Raw genomic sequence first — 20122 nt, 5'->3', positions numbered from 1 at the left:
CGATTATACAGCGAAAACATGCTTATAAAATTCCAGGAACCAACATTAAGTGAAGTATCTAGAGGTATTCTTCGACCTTGTACATATCACTCCCGTAAGGACTGCGAAGGCAAAATTAGACTAATTACGACGTACAAAGACGTATTTAACCAGTCATTCGTCTCACGCTCCATATATGACTGGAACGAGAAGAAATCCTGCTACCATGTGGAACCATGCTAAGAACCCTCTGTCATGCACTTCACAATGGTGTGCGGAGGAGCTCGTTTCTTCAGTACTGTGCAGGCCGGGAAAAAAAGGAGATGACAATGACGCTGCTGTCGTAAATGGGAAACAGAAAAATAAATATTTACAAATTTTGCGAAACTATGACTGCAAAGAAACTCTTGACATTCTTCTGAGGTTCTTGGAGCAACAGATCACTGCCAGTTGTAGTGAGAGGCTGCCTGACCAGCTGTCGAGCAGCCACAGCCCTCGTGTACCCTACGAGGATTGTCCAAGGCAGATGTGTTTTGGGCTGAACTGAGAAAATGATGCAGAAATACTTCGGAGAGACACTTCTCTGATTTAAGATTTCACATAAACGCAGCTTGGAGTGGCGTTATCACATAATAGCTCTTCTCATCTTTTTATTTTTGTGCTCTTTTCAGGGTTATGCAAAAGTATGAAATGTTAATTAGTTTCCTGTATCATCTTGAAAGATGTATCATAAATTTCACATTGTCATGATGATCAATCACAGTGATTAATGTTCATTCTACGACAGGGGTAACCAGTTTAAATCCAAGTGTTGTATGATTCGTATTTTTTTCAAAGATCAGTTAGAAAGCTTGCTTAAAACACTTATCTTTTCTGCGACGTTCCGTTCAGCAATTATGGAAGACGATACACGCAGCGCTAATACACTCCTGGAAATTGAAATAAGAACACCGTGAATTCATTGTCCCAGGAAGGGGAAACTTTATTGACACATTCCTGGGGTCAGATACATCACATGATCACACTGACAGAACCACAGCCACATAGACACAGGCAACAGAGCATGCACAATGTCGGCACTAGTACAGTGTATATCCACCTTTCGCAGCAATGCAGGCTGCTATTCTCCTATGGAGACGATCGTAGAGATGCTGGATGTAGTCCTGTGGAACGGCTTGCCATGCCATTTCCACCTGGCGCCTTAGTTGGACCAGCGTTCGTGCTGGACGTGCAGACCACGTGAGACGACGCTTCATCTAGTCCCAAACATGCTCAATGGGGGACAGATCCGGAGATCTTGCTGGCCAGGGTAGTTGACTTACACCTTCTAGAGCACGTTGGGTGGCACGGGATACCTGCGGACGTGCATTGTCCTGTTGGAACAGCAAGTTCCCTTGTCGGTCTAGGAATGGTAGAACGATGGGTTCGATGACGGTTTGGATGTACTGTGCACTATTCAGTGTCCCCTCGACGATCACCAGAGGTGTACGGCCAGTGTAGGAGATCGCTCCCCGCACCATGATGCCGGGTGTTGGCCCTGTGTGCCTTGGTCGTATGCAGTCCTGATTGTGGCGCTCACCTGCACGGTGCCAAACACGCATACGGCCATCATTGACACCAAGGCAGAAGCGACTCTCATCGCTGAAGACGACACGTCTCCATTCGTCCCTCCATTCACGCCTGTCGCGACACCACTGGAGGCGGGCTGCACGATGTTGGGGCGTGAGCGGAAGACGGCATAACGGTGTGCGGGACCGTAGCCCAGCTTCATGGAGACGGTTGCGAATGGTCCTCGCCGATACCCCAGGAGCAACAGTGTCCCTAATTTCCTGGGAAGTGGCGGTGCGGTCCCCTACGGCACTGCGTAGGATCCTACGGTCTTGGCGTGCATTCGTGCGTCGCTGCGCTCCGGTCCCAGGTCGACGGGCACGTGCACCTTCCGCCGACCACTGGCGACAACATCGATGTACTGTGGAGACCTCACGCCCCACGTGTTGAGCAATTCGGCGGTACGTCCACCCGGCCTCCCGCATGCCCACTATACGCCCTCGCTCAAAGTCCGTCAACTGCACATACGGTTCACGTCCACGCTGTCGTGGCATGCTACCAGTGTTAAAGACTGCGATGGAGCTCCGTATGCCACGGCAAACTGGCTGACACTGACGGCGGTGGTGCACAAATGCTGCGCAGCTAGCGCCATTCGACGGCCACCACCGCGGTTCCTGGTGTGTCCGCTGTGCCGTGCGTGTGATCATTGCTTGTACAGCCCTCTCGCAGTGTCCGGAGCAAGTATGGTGGGTCTGACACGCCGGTGTCAATGTGTTCTTTTTTCCATTTCCAGGAGTGTACAACACTTCAGTTATGTTAATCACTAGCGAAATGACTCCTGATTTGTGATTGTTTTGTTACCACTGTTGCGAAACAGGTTAGCTATCATTTATACTTACCAGTTCCGAACCTTTATTTTTGCCTTTTAACTGATTTTTGTGGCGAATTGAAACGGATCGGTAATCAAACCGTTGAGCGGAAAGTGGTAGCCACTACCGAAATAAGGCGAAGACGATTTCATCATCCGAAAACGTTATAGTTAGTTCTCTTGGGATACAAAAGGGATTTTTCTTGTTGATTATCTTGAAACGGTAACACAATAACAGCTGACCAACAAAATGACAAAATGCGGTAACAACGGAAATGGATTGCAAAAGAAAAAATATATATATTTCTTCATGACAATACGCCTGTGCATGATGGTGCTTCTGTGACGGGAGATTTCAAGTGCGATTAATTGGAAGTTTGACTCTAAACCCCAACAGACTGACTTATACTTTTTCCCCTAAATAACAATGAAGTGGGTAAGCACTAGTCGTAATTGGTTACTAACTTTTTATAAATAACTAGCAGCGGGTAATTCTCCCTGTTAAACTGTAAATTTAGTTGTTTCAACAGCTGTGAATGCCTTCTTGACACAAAACTATCCGTGTTAGTGAATGAACGGAAAAAAATAAAACCATCGGAAAAATAAGTGTTACTAATGCGTAGGTCACGAGGCAGTCTTTGACACAGAAAATAAATTATTGAGGGCAGTGTACCGCAATGAGTTGTCAATTAAATAAATCAGTCGAATAGATGTTAAATATATTTGCCTGAGAAGAGGTCTTCACAAAGTGTATTGTGCATTTTTGGGCTTTGAGCGCAGAGAGAAACGTGTTTCTTTCTACGGCATCAGCTGCGTAATCTATATTTGATCGCCACCTGCGATTTACAGTTACACACACTACAAATATCAGCACAAATATACATCGTAGCCGGCCGCGGTGGTCTCGCGGTTCTAGGCGCGCATTCCTCGGGCATGGATGTGTGTGATGTCCTTAGGTTAGATATGGTTTAAGTAGTTCTAAGTTCTGGGGGACTAATGACCACAGCAGTTGAGTCCCATAGTGCTCAGAGCCATTTTGTTTTTTTTTACATCGTAGTGTAACTGTTTACATAAAAGGTGCCATATCTCCACATCGTTTCCCGCTCATTGACCAGTATGTTCCAAGATTCTAGCAGCATAACAGATACAGTTAAAGTTATATGTGTACTGTTTCGTAAAAAAATGAACTGGTTCAGACTAAATGCAACTCCACTGTGAATGTTGTTCTTGTGTGTACAGAATGAAAAAGTTGCCATTAGTAAGCAGGTGGAAATCATTCTGACTGGAAGCTGCTGAGAGTGGGTATGTTAGACGAACTACCGAGAGGCGTATAGGCTATTAAGACTACCCTATCTTGTGAATACAATCTCCTCTATAGGAAGTACGGGATCTATCACCAGTCATCCACTTCGACTGTGATTTGTAGGCTCTAGGGCATCTGTACAGGACAAGCAGGGATCAGGACAACTTCTGGTATTACACCCATCCCCTATCAACAAGTTGGAGGTACTGCTCCCCACTGAGACTGAACACTGAGCGTCTGAGGCACATTTCCCCTCTTGGGGGACCTACCGTCTCCCATGTCAGGGAGGGGATAGGCTATGTTAATTGCCGGCATTTCGAACGTCTGGCGAATAATGGTACAGAGGAAGCGTGGCGCAACAAACTGCAGTCCGTGGTGCACAATTAGAACGGACGTTTCCTGTCATCTATACTCTGAGGTCATACTCGGGCCATATCAGAAAGGATGAGAAGCCAATCTCTCTCACATAATTTCTACAATGATTGCAACCCGTAGTATTGTTCCTGGAACTGATCGTGGGCCTCAGATTCTGAGTGGCGTTGAAGGCTTTCGCAAGTCCACAGAGACAGAAATTGACATAGCTTGCGAGTCTGTTTTGGGCAAGACTTAGTATTATGAACAAACATGAACTTTGCATCAACGTCGACCAACAGATCATCCACATATGTAGTAGAAAATTTAACTGTGTCCCTCATTCATACTATCTTCGTTGGAAGAGACCTTAACCATTTAACAGTTGATTGGACAGTTACAGTTTTGTAAGTGTTGGATGTAAGATAACATCCTGTGAAACAGGGCTAGATGTCTTCTCTGAAAACGACCTAGAAAGGACAGTCCGAAAACGCCATCGTGATGGAAATGTATATTAACTCTATATCCAAAGCAACGAGGAATCTTGTGCTGTTTGAGGATGCCCACATCAGTGGCCATAAAACGGTTGTTGCAACACCGATTGCCAACATACAAAGGTCGATTAGAAGAATTACAAAGATTTACAAATTAAGCAAGCTAGACAAAGAGGCAGTAGTATTATTTCTCAGTGAGAAAGTCGGAAAATTTAGCTCTTAGTCAAGAGCATGTGGAGAGACTGTGGCTGGAATTTACAAGAATGGTTGACTATCACTGGATACACATCATGTACTAGTAGAACAATTGATGGTGGTAGAGACCGTCCACGGTATACAGTATCTGTAAATAAACTTCTAAAGTATCAGTGACTACTGCACAACAGGGTGAAAACAAAGCTTAGGGGTATAGACAGAGTGTTGGTAAATGAAATGCGTTTGACCGTCAAAGGGCAATGCATGACGCCTCAAACAAAACATGTAGAAATTCTGGTCATGTGTAAAGACTGTAACTGGTAGTAAAGTCAAATGTTCAAACATTCCTGGATGATACAGAATTTGAATGTGCTCAGTAGTTTGAAGAAAACACAGGTCACACCCATCTACAAAAAGGATAGCAGATGTGTTTCTTAAAACTACTGCAGAATATCATTGACATCCATTTGATGCAGAATTTAGAACATAGAAGCTCAAATGAAATGAAATATCTCGAACACATCGGTCGTATTCAACGCAACTTGCGCTTTTCTCGCGTGCCATCCTGAAACCCATGGATCACGGCAGCATTAGCATTATACTCAGTACCACACCTACATTCATTATCGAAAATAGGACTCTGAGGGGGTATCAAGCGAAACTTTTGACTGAATTGAGGATTTTGTGGCAGGAAGGACGCAGTTTATCATCTTGGATGCAGGAGTAACTTTGGGTGTACCCCAGGGAAGTGTGTAGGGGCCCTTGCTATTCATGTTATCTGTTAATGACATTGCGGACAATATTAATGGTAACCTCAGACTTTTCACAGATGATGCAGTTATTTGTAATGAAACACTATTTTAAAAAATCTGACAAATTCTCAGTTAGATCCTGGTAAGGGCCGGCCGTGGTGGCCTAGCGGTTCTAATCGCTTCAGTCTGGAACCGCGCTCCCGTCCCGTGTCAGGTTCGAATCCTGCCTCGAGCATGGATGTGTGTGGTGTCCTTAGGTTAGTTAGGTTTAAGTAGTTCTAAGTTCTAGGGGACTAATTACCTCAGATGTCAAGTCCCATAGTGCTCAGAGCTATTTGAACCATTTGAGCCTTATAAGATCTCAAAGTGGTACAAAGACTATTACTTTAAACGGTCAGAAATGTAAAACTGCGCGCTTCACTAAACGCTAAAATGTAGTTTCGTATGATCGCAATATCAGTGAGTTACAGCTGAAATCATTAAACTCAACACTGAGCAAAACAATGTTTTTAGGTGTGAAACGGAATGATGAGAGAGGTTTAGCCGTATGTAGGGTAAGTAGCAGACTTTGGTTCATTGGTAAGATACTGAGAAAATGAAATAGGTCTACAAAAGTAGTTGTTTACAAAACACTTGTGCGACTCAAAAAAATGGCTCTGAGCACTATGGGACTTAAGCATCTGAGGTGATCAGTCCCCTAGAACTTAGAACTACTTAAACCTAACCAACTTAAAGACATCGCACACATCCATGCCGAGGCAGGCTTCGAACCTGAGACCGTAGCGGTCGCTCTGTTCTAGACTGAAGCGCCTAGAACCGCTCGGCCACATCGGCCCGTTTGTGCGACTCATCGTAGACTATTAATGTATGACAAATAAATGGGTTCCACAGTTTGTAGGGATATGAAATGGAACGATCTCAGTTGTAGGTAAAGCATGTGGCAAACATCGCTTTACTGGTAGGACACTGGGAAAATCAGTCTACAAATATGATAATTTAGAAGTCTGTGGTGCGCCCTGTAAAGGAATTATATAATTTTTTTATGAATATATAGACACTAGTTCAACTACCAGAGATTAATACGTATAGCATTTGCTGGACAAAAGAAGCTTTACGCTCTTCGTTTATTAGTTTTAGAATAAGTTACCTTTCGCTGTCATGCTGTCCTAGTGTTAAGAAGTGTTGTGCCATATCTTACTGATAACATTGGGTTAAATAATGAAAGTGATTTTGAAGCAGAGCGATTTCGTCTTTTGTGATACCATGAGTCCTAGCTCCTGAAATTCTAGAAAATTATTACTATTATTTTAATTTTATGCAGAGAATTTAGATGGAGGCGACGATCTTCACGGCGACGATGCTCAATAATAGAGGTACGTGAATGTGTTCATCTTTTTCCTTTAGTGGCCGATACCGTTAATTTCAATATATTTGCCGCGATATTCAGAACCTGCAGTCTTTCTTTTCATTCAATTTCGAAGTCCACGCATTTACGTTCTAAGATGAATAAATGCATTTAACTGTAATGCTTTGGGATGATTACACTAAAAATGTACGTGCCTCTATCCCGTTCGTTATGTTCGCATACATTTGAGTGTGTACAAGCGTGTCTATACTTCCTACATAGTATTGACGCTTTTTTTAATTTTTTTTTACCACTCATTCGCGAATGTACGTGCCCTTTATTTGACGTAGTCAGTCGGCTGTATTCTTTAACAACATTATTTGTGATATTCAGTGGCTTAGTTTCCACAATTGATCTTTGCCTGTGTCGCAACAGCGCTTCAAGCGAATTATTTATTACGCGACATCCACAATACCGTTTATTTCAAAATTTCGACGACCGACTGAATAAAGATTTTTCTAACAACAACAATAGCAAAACATAATAATATAAGAGGACGCGTTACAGCCCCATGCTGTCGGGCCCATGCCATATAGGACTATTAAGACTTATTTAATCTATGGAAAGAAGGGAAACGCAACATGTTACAGGTTTGTTTGAACCACGGAAGGGTGTCAGGGTGACGCTGAAAACCTAAAATGGCATGCCCTTGATCGCTGACTATCGCACGATAGTCTTCGTACAAAGTTTTAAAAACCTGCATGAAGTGAGGAATCTAACAATATACTACAACCCCCTAAGTAAATCTCCCCACTCCTGTGGGGGCCGTGAAGAATGGATTAGATTAACATCGCCCACAACGGCAATCCCCGTTCCACACGCGTGTGAAACGTGAAAAAGCCTTAACAATTAGTACAATCGGACTGCCTTGTACCATGCACTTTACTGTCGTTCGCAGGGTACAGGTGTAGAGCTTGTCTTCAGTCTGTCTTATGGCTTCTGTGAACTATCAAACCATTTGTCAAACTTCACTAATCTTGTCAAATATTTGACGATTTGTCTGAAGCGTTTGCCAAACATAGATCATGATTGAAGTGATGGAGAAAAATTTTGATTGGCGACAGATTTGACAAGATGGCGGACGGTGTTTGTATTGTTGTTTAATGAAAAAGAATTTTATTACAACTTATCACACGCTATCGTAAGGTTCCACAATCGTGGAAACTACAGCGACAGATAAAACAAAAGAGCACTGGCAGTAACAAAAATGATAGAGGTATACGCGTTTCTCAGCCATATACAGAGGGGTCCAAAAAATGTATCCACTGTTTAAAAGTCCATAAGTGGCAAACTAAGTGACGGAGTTGTCTCATCTTTGGTAGTGTAATAGTTTGTAGTTCCGGCAATCGCCACGCAAGCTTTGTATTGCGTTGTTTTGTTTTGTCGGATGACATTCGCCAGATAGTCAGTGTTTTGTTCTTAGTTGCACCTAGTTACTCGAGTAAACATTGTTGGCGCAAGGCTTACATTCGATGAAAGGAAGTCAGTTTTGAAGTGGTATTTTGAGTTGCGTTGTTGTTGTGGTCTTCAGTCCTGAGACTGGTTTGATGCAGCTCTCCATGCTACCCTATCCTGTGCAACCTTCTTCATCTCCCAGTACTTACTGCTACCCACATCCTTCTGAATCTGCTTAGTGTATTCATCTCTTGGTCTCCCTCTATGATTTTTACCCTCCACGCTGCCCTCCAATACTAAATTGGCGATCCGTTGATGCCTCAGAACATGTCCTACGAACCAGTCCCTTCTTTTTGTCAAGTTGTGCCACATACTCCTCTTCTCCCAAATTCTATTCAATAATTCATCTTTAGTTATGTGGTCTACCCATCTAATCTTCAGCATTCTTCTGTAGCACCACATTTCGAAAGCTTCTATTCTCTTCTTGTCTAAACTATTTATTGTCCATGTTTAACTTCCATACGTGGCTACACTCCATACAAATACTTTCAGAAACGACTTCCTGACACTAAAATCTATAATCGATGTTAACAAATTACTCTTCTTCAGAAACGCTTTCCTTGCCATTGCCAGTCTACATTTTATATCCTCTCTACTTCGACCATCATCAGTTATTTTGCTCCCAAACAGCAAAACTCCTTTACTACTTCAAGTGTCTCATTTCCTAACCCAATTCCCTCAGCATCACCTGATTTAATTCGACTACATTCCATTATCCTCGTTTTGCCTTTGTTGATGTTCATCTTATACCCTCCTTTCATGACACTGTCCATTCCGTTCAACTGCTCTTCCAAGTACTTTGCTGTCTCTGACAGAATTACAATGTCATCGGCGAACCTCAAAGTTTTTATTTCTTCTCCAGGGATTTTAAAACCTACTCCGAATTTTTCTTTTGTTTCCTTCACTGCTTGCTCAATATACAGATGGAATAACATCGGGGAGAGACTACATCCCTGTCTCACTCCCTTCCCAACCACTGCTTCCCTTTCATGTCCCTCGTCTCGTCTCTTATAACTGCCATCTGGTTTCTGTACAAATTGTAAATAGCCTTTCGCTCCCTGTATTTTACCCCTGCCACCTTTAGAATTTGAAATAGAGTACGAAAACATTAATGAGGTTCAACGGCAGTGGCGAAATTAGTATCAAACAGAGCCACCGACACGTTTAACGATTCGTCGCATTCGAGTCAAATTTGAAGCCGAAGGCTGTGTTAAAGATGTACACAAACAACGATCTGGACGACCTGTAACAATAACAAGTCTAGCTAATTCCCGTCGTGTGTTACAACAATTCACTCGCTCACCACAGAAGTCTGTAAGACGGTGTGCCCGTGAAACTGGAGTGAGTCGCTCAAGTGTTCCGCGAATTTTGACGACAGCAAAGTGGAAGGTACATCCCACGATTGCTACACGCAATGAACGCAGTAAATCGCCACAATTGCATCTAATGGGCCGCCGAAAATCCGAACGTCCATGTAGATAAAGCCGTGAATTTGCCAGGAGTAAATGTGTGGTGTGGGTTGTCTTACCGGGGCTTGATTGGGCCATTCTTCTTTGATGGCACAGTTATCGGTGAGGTGCACCTTCAGAAGCTTCAGACATCCATTTTACCTGCCATCCGAGACTTGTATGGAGACGGCAGAGTTTACTTTCAACAAGATGGTGCCCCAGACAACTAACAAAATCGTGTTAGGGCGTATCTCGACGAAAATCTACCAGTAAGATGGATAGGCCGTAGAGGTGCTGTGGAGTATCCACCAAGTTCCCCAGACCTAACTCCTCTGGACCTTTACCTGTGGATAACACTAAAGGACATTGGATAAACTTCGAGAATCCATCGTACATTCAAGTACAAATATCCAACTGAACACCTTGCAGTCAGTAGTTCGTGTTGCAGTCCGGCGGCATCGTTGGTGTGTGGATGTTAATGGTGACCATTTCGAATACCTTAAAGTTGAAGTTTAAGGTACAGTTTCACCAAAAATGAGTCAACTTCATCAATTAGTTTGCAAGTTATGGACTTTTAAAAAGTGGACACATTTTTTTGGTCCCCTCTGTATTATGCGGGAACACTTTAAAGGAAATCAATATTTTATGCGCAATATATTAGCGCGACGGCAATAAAATAAGTTCCCCGGTTCGTCTACGAACGGTGTATACATGTCCGCACGTTGTGGTATTCTTTCATACTCTGTTTCGTCCATTCCCTGGACCAACGACTTCTTTCTTTTCCTCCTTTATAAACAGTTCGAAGGTAAATGCAAGAAATGCGTTCTCTGCGTTGAGAGCCAGTCTACAAGGGCACTGTGAAAAGTAATTCCTCCAAATTTTTATATGAAAACTCTAAAAATTTCTTAAATTAAACAAACGTTATTAACATTCTTCTTCTTTATTCTACATGTCTACTTATTTATTTCTCAAAATTGTGACCTTGCGGCGAACACATTTCTCCCAACGAGAGACCAGTTTGTTGATAAATCACTGTAGAATGTTTGACATTGTTGATGGAGCCATAATCTCACTTCTGCTTATACCACTTTATCACTATCAAAGTGAAGTCCTCGAAGATGTTCTTTAAGTTTTGCAAACACATGAAAATGGGCTGGTGCCAGGTCGTGACTGTATGGAGGATGATCGGTGACAGGGAACCCGAGGCTTTGCATTGTTGCAGATGTCGCAGCGCTTCGTCTGGTCTGGCATTATCGTGCTGAAGGACAGCGTGCTCCACGTGTGGACGAACTTTTCAAATTCGAGACTCTATTACAGCACTCATAGTTACATTCCACACCGCCATGTTATACTATACGATTCGTAGCTCTCTAGCGGTAGAAGGCTACAAATATGGCGACATGAAGAATAAAGATGTAAAATGTTAAAAACGTTTATTTTATTTAAAAAGCTTTAATAGTTTTCATGTAAACAGTTCGGAGACATTGTTTTTCAGTAAAACCTCGTACAACCATAATCATCGCCGAGTCATCCATCGTTGGGAAATATGTGCTGCATTGCAAGATGAAAGTTTAGAGAAGCATTAACACCACGAAGTTTAGCGATACAGCTTTTTTCGACGTGATAATCTGAACCTCATAAGTCCTCCTCGTACATAAATAAAGAACATAAATCAGTGCACTAACACTACAACGCCACCTGTTTATAGTACACACAAACGAGAGATAGCAGGGCAGCTATGTTGAGTCAGGACACTTGTTAGTTACATGTTACATTAGTCACGCTGCATGTTATACGAAATTGACATGGAAATAGTTTATCGAATATTAACTTAATTAATATTTAAATGTGGCTGCATGCTGACCATTTAGAGATGAACTCACGTAACAGAAAACAATATTTAGTTAACTAGCAGAATTAAGAATCTGTCATCTGTCCATGAAAAGGAAATTTCTAAATAAAAATTCTTCTGCGGAATAACACGAGTCCTACTGAGGGAACTGCTCCAGCTTACTTTCAGATTTAACTTCACTGTCTGTGAATGTTTAATATCATTGAGTAAGTGATCAATAATATCACCATCAGCGTTATTCACTGCTTTCTGAGCTCTAGTCATTTTGAATTAAGAGTAATGAAGAATATTTATTCTTCTAATATTGCAATTATGAATGTGGCCTCTAATGGGTTATTTGAATCAAATTTCACGAGAGGAAATAAACTGATGAGCCACCAGGTTAATAGCTTGTTTATCCGTCTTTGGAACGAAATACATCACTGACTGTGTGTATCAGGGATCCGACAGTTTATTGGTAAGTTTGTGGGGATATGTGGCATTAGACGTTAACTCATAGGACACGCTGATTTGTGTAGGCGATGGCGTCTCAGATGAGCGCCTTAGGATTTACACCAGGCGAATTTGGTCACCGAGACACCAACGTGAGTTCAGTGTAACCACTGTCGCCCGGTTCTGGTTCCGTGACGTGGACAGTTATACTGCTGAAAGATGTCGCGGTGGGCAGTGGTCATAATGTTCGGCTTATCAGTGTACGTTCTGCTGTACTGTACTAACAATATCCAATTCCTTAATCAATTTTTAATAGGTGATAGAGGGCGAATGTCAATCACGTGCGTCCCTAGTGGGCTTAAGACACATTGGAAATAAAAGTAGCAGTTGTTCGAGCTGTATTAAAAATTAAAAGATGTAAAACGCTAAATGGGACAATTCGGCGGGTAACACCATATTGTACACAATGTGGAATGCATAATGTAAAAAAAAGCAGACGAATTCAAGATTTTTAATTGAGGACAGTTTGGAAATAAGCTCTTCTATTGTTCTACATCCTAACATTTCCACATCATCCAGTCAGTGAACGATTTTTGTTTTCGCTTCTTTGTTAGTGGAAACACGTTTTTTAATTATAGGTCCCACAAAATACTGTAATACAAATATGGTACCGGAAAGATTACATCAGCAATAAAACTGCGAGGTGCAGGCGGAGTCAGTTACAGAGAGACAAACGAAGGCTGCGGTACTTACGCATGCGCGACGTATCTGGTGGCCTCCTCGGCAACGAGCGCCACCTTGGTGAGGTTCCGCGCCCAGCTCTTGCTGGCGTGTGAGGCGCCCATGAACCAGGCCGCGCTTCCTGGCACCTGCCGCACCCCTGCAAACACAGCGCACCTCGTAAGCTGGACTTCAAAACTAGTCTGCTGCTTGCCACAATGATTTAAGATACTCTCATCCATCACCACCACCGCCATTGTCATCATCATTTCAATCATCATCCGACCTGTTTCATAAAACTAGAGCAACTGAAATGTTTCCAACATTTAGTTTTCGGTTGGCATTGAAGAATCGTAGAAGCACACAAAGAATATCAATAATGGGACTTCGCCTTTCCTACAAATCGTCAGGCGAACTTTGTCTGGTGTCTCGGCAGATACTTGCAATTTTGTTTTTGCAGTGTGTAGCTGCAGCCGTTCCAAACCAATGTTGCTCGTGACATATTTTATACGACCGCTAGTGTCAACGGAAAGCGTCAGTTTGTTTCCAATTACAAACAAAATTATTTTTAAAGCCGAATTTAGGTGCCCCTATGATAGAGCGATCCCAGGTTAGTCTACTGTGATCTCTGTTTTGTAGATATGTATTAACAGGGACACTAAAACACGAATAGTATCCAGTGCTCCAGCAGCGAGACACCGCACTGGATAGCACTGACTCCTACCGCCAAGCATGCAGCGCTCCAGAATTGCTGCTGGACTGATCTTTATTCTTCGTGCTGTACTGTCCCTGTTAACAGATAGGTATCGACAAACCAGATATCGCATTAGACTAACTTAGGTTCGCTCTATCGAATGGGGGCGTAATATTCTGGTTTAAAAATCATGTTGTTTGTAATTGGAAACAAATTGACTCTTTCCACTGACACTAATGGTCGCATGAAACGCGCCACGAGCAGCATTTTTTTGGGCCAGCTCCAGCTACACATTGCAAAAACGAAATTGCAGATATCTGTCGAAACACCAGACAAAATCTGCCCGATTACTCTTAGGAGAGACACCCTGTATACTGACAGGCATTAAATTTATTCTGACATCATACGTATCAAAAATATACATTGTGGTACAGAACAGTATAACAGTATTTTTTGTCTACCTGAAGGCAACTTTTGGACCAGTGTAATGTCTCAGAAGCAGGCGCAAAGGAACCACAATTATTAGGATGCATTGTCATCGATTTGGTAACCGTGGCGTAGGGGTAGGGCCGTTGACAATGAAACTGAAAGTCGTGGATCCTTAGGTTGAGTACCAACCACTGCTTCGATTTTGAATACAATTCATTACTTCCAGTACAAGGGGCCTTCCGCAGTCACCTACGCCTTGTCAAGAGAGACAAGCAGAGGTACCTTCAGGGAATTTACTTGCTCTTTGGCAGGGAAACTACGAAAGGACGAAGAAAAAGCAAAGATCTACGGCATGAGTTTGCAGAAGTCAATGGAAACTACTTTATTGAACTTTATTGAATATACACTGTTTGATAAAAAAAGTGAACGATCCAGAAGACATGTTCGGATGTCAATATAAGTTTGCACTCGAACACATCGTTACCAGACACATAAATGATTAGAGCTACAATTCTCTGTGACAGATATAACGGTCACATGAGTGCATTAGTAGGTATAAAAGGGACTATGAACACCGTCAGATATTGAGTGATCACTGCGAATGACACGGAGATGCCAACTACTCGTGTGAGATAGTGTTGACAGCACCAGAGAAAGTTTGAGAGGGGATCCATTGTGTTCTCGTGTTAGCCGGCTGGTCGAACGTGCAATATCTGTATTTGTGGCGCATTCAGATGTGACAGTGGCCCAATGTCGGACCGCACGGGACGTGGTGATAGCTGTACTCGTTATCAGGGTTCCAGTCGACCACGTCTGACCACCACAAGAGAGGCTCATCGTGTTGTGCACCAATTTCATCGTAAGCCCTTCACATCTGCATCTGTCACGGAAGAGCAAGTAATGGACTCCCTACAGTTTTTGGCATCGTCCTGCGGTAGTAACAACCGGCAGAGGGCATTACCGTCCCATCCATAGGCTGTTGTTAACATGAAATACAAACAAACGACTGCATATGGGGTGGTGCCGTGACAGGGAAGCGCGGGCTGTTGATGAATGGCGTCGAACTGTGTTGAACAATGTCTACTCCGCATGACAATAATTGTGGAATATGTCGGCGATCCGGGGAGCGGCACCATTTTTTCAATGTTTTGGAGAATCACATCGGTGTTACTTCTGGTGTCATTGCGTGGGGAGCCATCGGGTATGACTTCAGATCACAGCTGGTAGTGCTGAGGTCACAACGGCACGTCTTCACGGAGTTCCTGCGTACAGTATCATGGTGCCATTTTTCAACAGTAGAGTGCTGTCCCACCCATGCCATGCGTCTGTTTGAACTGCCCGTGATGTTGAGGCACACCCGTGGCCAGCAAGATCTCCAGATCTGTCCCCAAAAAATGGCTCTGAACACTATGGGACTTAACCATTGAGGTCCCCTTGAACTTTTGAACTACTTAAACCTAACTAACTTAAGGACATCACACACATCCATGCCCGAGGCAGGACTCGAATCTGCGACCGTAGCGGTCGCACAGTTCCAGACTGTACCGCCTAGAACCGCTCGGCCACTCAGGCCGGCATCTGTCCCCAATAGAACGAGTGTGGCACCAGCTCCGACGTCAGCCCTTCCCATTGCTATTATGCGGAATGTCAAGGACCAGTTACAACAGTTGTGAGCCAGATAGTAACATGAGAGGATACAAGGACTTTATGGCGCCCTTCACAATCGAAACAGTGTACACATCTAAGTCAGAGTGTGTACAACGCCATACTAAAAAGCGGGCCCATACTGACTAGTTCTTTGCAAATTTCGCTCGATTTTTTAATCGCTGAAAGAACATCACATACCCCCTCTACGCGTGAAGTTTAATTTCATTTCCGTCCCCTCTTCTGGTTGCTTCACTTTTTTCTGTCTGGCAGAGTATGTGAAGCGTGTTCCAGGAAATGTGGCCTGTAGTTCAAGAACTGTCAGGTTGATCTCTCCTTTGGCAAAAGATCGGTGATTGGCCTCCCATCTAGATCTGCAGGAGGGAATTTCCAAGCGGCAGATTATCAGGTGTACAACCCTACGTCACAATCAGTAGATAACGAGATAGAATAAGTGTAAGAGGGAATTGAACAGATAATTCAGTATGTAAAAGGGGACAAATAAGATCTAATGGCCTGGATGATTGGAACATTATAGTAGAGGAAAGACGGAAGAGTTACAGGAGAATACGGACTCGGCTGTAGGACAGAGAGGAGAAAGACGCCTTGTGTTCTCCAAAAGAATCTGTTTACTGTTGTATCCTCCCCTTGTTGACAAGATGCGCTCTGTATCACTGACTTTGGATCTGGAGATGAGTTGTGCACCAGGCCAAAGCCGGTTATTTAATGAAAAATAGTGAGTGAGACATACGGTGTGTTGACAATGTAGTTTCGTAACAGAATACACTCGATTGCTCCGTCAAACAGTGGTTGTGGACGCTCTCCGTAGGCTATGGGTAAGCCATTTTCCAGCTATGTCAATTTTCCCATGGGTGCCAGTTTGGTGGGGGAAGTAGGTGCGCACGCCTAGCTAACCCAGTTTGCCGGACGGGCGGCCGCTAAGGGCAAAACACTTACCTAGCGTCAGCTACACTTCGCGACAGAGCCGTAGCCTATCAACAGTTCAGAAAAGTTCTCCGTGGAGCAGTCACGCCTTCCACGTTGTTTTGCTTTTCATATAGGGAGTAACATCTCAATGCCGTTTTCTTTGTTTCAGTTCACAAACAGGAAAGTTGTCAGTTGCAGCTTGATTAATATTATCGGTCCAGTTTGGTTTTCAATCAGTGAATTTAATTTACCTTCATTTGTCATCTCAAATAAACGCTTCACTTGACGCTATGTACTTCACAGCTGATGATTTGTAACATGACTGTTTTTTTTTAAATTCCAGCACTTGCACTATTGTGCAAAGTGGACTGCATGATATCCTGGCCATTGGAGCTGTTATTTTCTACGGAATTCTAACAAACTCGGAGCGCGAACTGCAGTTTCGGCGTTTGTTGTTAACTGAGGAAGACCTAGGTCGAAAACATAGGATTAGAGTTTTTTAATAGCTTCTGCAACAACACGTCTCAGACAAACATGTGGACGTCTAGTGTATGTATTGATGTGCATCGCAGAGCAAAGCCGATGGTTTGATCGATGATCAGGGGAAGACGGGCTTAAGTGGCAAGGTGGAAAAAGTGACAATTACGTATGTTTATACCTAACACTGCTGCTACCTGCCGATAAGTGGTCTAACAAGAAGTTGAGATGGCAGAAGAAGCTACCTGACAGCTTGCAGCGCTGTTATCGGCTTTCCACTGCGAAGCGCTAACGGCTGCAGGCGAAAACAGTAGTCGTCTGCAGAGCTGTGACAAAACTGAGCGTTGCCATATGGGCGTTACCAAAATTCTATTACGTTATTGGTTCACTTAGGCCCACGAATCTGTCGCTGTCGGCTCACTGCAACTGTCAGGGATCAACTTAAGCCGAACCAACCGTAGATCTAATATACACCACTATTGTTATCAGTGAGCTTGACAGAGGAAGCTTGTCCGGTTTTTTTAGTGATTTTCTTATTTTCATTTCTCTGATGGAAGGTAAGTCTTTTAAACTATTCTTATCACGTCACTTGTCATATAGCAATACATTTTTACCATGTCATGTTCAAACAACATCTTTTGGCCCACAAATATAGTTCCTTGTCTCTTTTGGTTTGATAGCTTCTTCTATGAACCACTATTGCCGACAGGGAGTCCAATCTGGAAAACTTACCGAACTACTTGTCTATAAACGTCGGGAAGATTATACCCCAAGAAGAGTTGTTTACCTCCATATATCACGCATAATGCTAAAAATTGACTTCCAAACCCCGTTTATCTACACTCCTGGAAATGGAAAAAAGAACACATTGACACCGGTGTGTCAGACCCACCATACTTGATCCGGACGCTGCGAGAGGGCTGTACAAGCAATGATCACACGCACGGCACAGCGGACACACCAGGAACCGCGGTGTTGGCCGTCGAATGGCGCTAGCTGCGCAGCATGTGTGCACCGCCGCCGTCAGTGTCAGCCAGTTTGCCGTGGCATACGGAGCTCCATCGCAGTCTTTAACACTGGTAGCATGCCGCGACAGCGTGGACGTGAACCGTTTGTGCAGTTGACGGACTTTGAGCGAGGGCGTATAGTGGGCATGCGGGAAGCCGGGTGGACGTACCGCCGAATTGCTCAACACGTGGGGCGTGAGGTCTCCACAGTACATCGATGTTGTCGCCAGTGGTCGGCGGAAGGTGCACGTGCCCGTCGACCTGGGACCGAACCGCAGCGACGCACGGATGCACGCCAAGACCGTAGGATCCTACACAGTGCCGTAGGGGACCGCACCGCCACTTCCCAGCAAATTAGGGACACTGTTGCTCCTGGGGTATCGGCGAGGACCATTCGCAACCGTCTCCATGAAGCTGGGCTACGGTCCCGCACACCGTTAGGCCGTCTTCCGCTCACGCCCCAACATCGTGCAGCCCGCCTCCAGTGGTGTCGCGACAGGCGTGAATGGAGGGACGAATGGAGACGTGTCGTCTTCAGCGATGAGAGTCGCTTCTGCCTTGGTACCAATGATGGTCGTATGCGTGTTTGGCGCCGTGCAGGTGAGCGCCACAATCAGGACTTCATACGACCGAGGCACACAGGGCCAACACCCGGCATCATGGTGTGGGGAGCGATCTCCTACACTGGCCGTACACCTCTGGTGATCGTCGAGGGGACACTGAATAGTGCACGGTACATCCAAACCGTTATCGAACCCATCGTTCTACCATTCCTAGACCGGCAAGGGAACTTGCTGTTCCAACAGAACAATGCACGTCCGCATGTATCCCGTGCCACCCAACGTGCTCTAGAAGGTGTAAGTCAACTACCCTGGCCAGCAAGATCTCCGGATCTGTCCCCCATTGAGCATGTTAGGGCTGGATGGAGCGTCGTCTCACGCGGTCTGCACGTCCAGCACGAACGCTGGTCCAACTGAGGCGCCAGGTGGAAATGGCATGGCAAGCCGTTCCATAGGACTACATCCAGCATCTCTACGATCGTCTCCATGGGAGAATAGCAACCTGCATTGCTGCGAAAGGTGGATATACACTGTACTAGTGCCGACATTGTGCATGCTCTGTTGCCTGTGTCTATGTGCCTGTGGTTCTGTCAGTGTGATCATGTGATGTATCTGACCCCAGGAATGTGTCAATAAAGTTTCCCCTTCCTGGGACAATGAATTCACGGTGTTCTTATTTCAATTTCCAGGAGTGTAGATTCAAAATTTATAAGCAGCAATCGTCTATCGGTAGCTGTGATTTGTTGAAAGTTCGATCTCCCTCACCTTCCCCTACAGCATATCACTCCTTCTCTGTGTGGCATGGTACAGTGTGATAGGACGCTTGTGATTCTGGGGTTCACGCTAGATCTCTACCCAGGGTAGTTGAATTGGCGGTGGGACGTTTTCTGGCACTGAGACAGGTTATGGGTTTGAGGTGCTACATGTAGGGACAATCGTTGAATGGTTTCCTCCAAGGCGCCTAGAGTAGAAAGATGGACCATTTTGGGAGTGTGTAGTCTCATTAGACAGTGGTCTGAATCTACGGTATAACCTCCCAGAATGACCTAAAGTGGGATGACCGAACGAAATTAATTGTAGGGTAAGCAGACACCTAGCCCAGATTCGTTGAAGGATTCTCAAGAAAATGTAATTCATCCACGAAATTAGTGGCTTACAAAACACTTGTTTGACTGAATCATCAAAGCTGGTGAGACTGACACCAGGAGGAACTAACACGATGATAGAGAAGATCCAACTGTGAGCGCCTCATTTCGTCACGGGATTGTTACAGAAAGCGTTATAGAGTTTGCTGACCATCCTCATAACGCAAGTTGTAGACATTACAAGAGAGGAGCTGTGCACCATGGAGAGATCTACTGTTGAAATTACTCCGTTCCACATACATGTCGTGAATCCACCAAGACGACGACATCGGAGAAATCTGTGCTCAAAAGTTCTTCCCATACATCTTCGCGAATAAAACAAAGAAAGGTGAAATCATGATGGTACTCTCAGCCACACTCCGTAATGTAGCTCGCAGAGTTATCTGTAGATGTGGATGTGGATCAGGCATCCAACATGGCCGCAAGGCCAGCCTCTC

At 44.3% G+C, this 20122-nt stretch overlaps 1 protein-coding gene across 1 annotated transcript in view; it reads right to left on the bottom strand.

The window, feature by feature from the left end:
* Window positions 1-20122, bottom strand: part of LOC126333298 (uncharacterized) — a 279526-nt gene that overhangs the window by 62114 nt on the left and 197290 nt on the right. Inside the window, exon 3 of the mRNA XM_049996729.1 lies at window positions 12836-12962. Within this exon, the coding sequence (XP_049852686.1) occupies window positions 12836-12962 (127 nt within the window). The remainder of the gene's footprint in view (window positions 1-12835; window positions 12963-20122) is intronic.

The sequence above is a fragment of the Schistocerca gregaria genome, chromosome 1 (genome assembly GCF_023897955.1).
Source record: "Schistocerca gregaria isolate iqSchGreg1 chromosome 1, iqSchGreg1.2, whole genome shotgun sequence".
Classification (NCBI taxonomy): Eukaryota; Metazoa; Arthropoda; class Insecta; order Orthoptera; family Acrididae; genus Schistocerca; species Schistocerca gregaria.
This window is presented reverse-complemented; position numbering and strand designations above follow the sequence as displayed.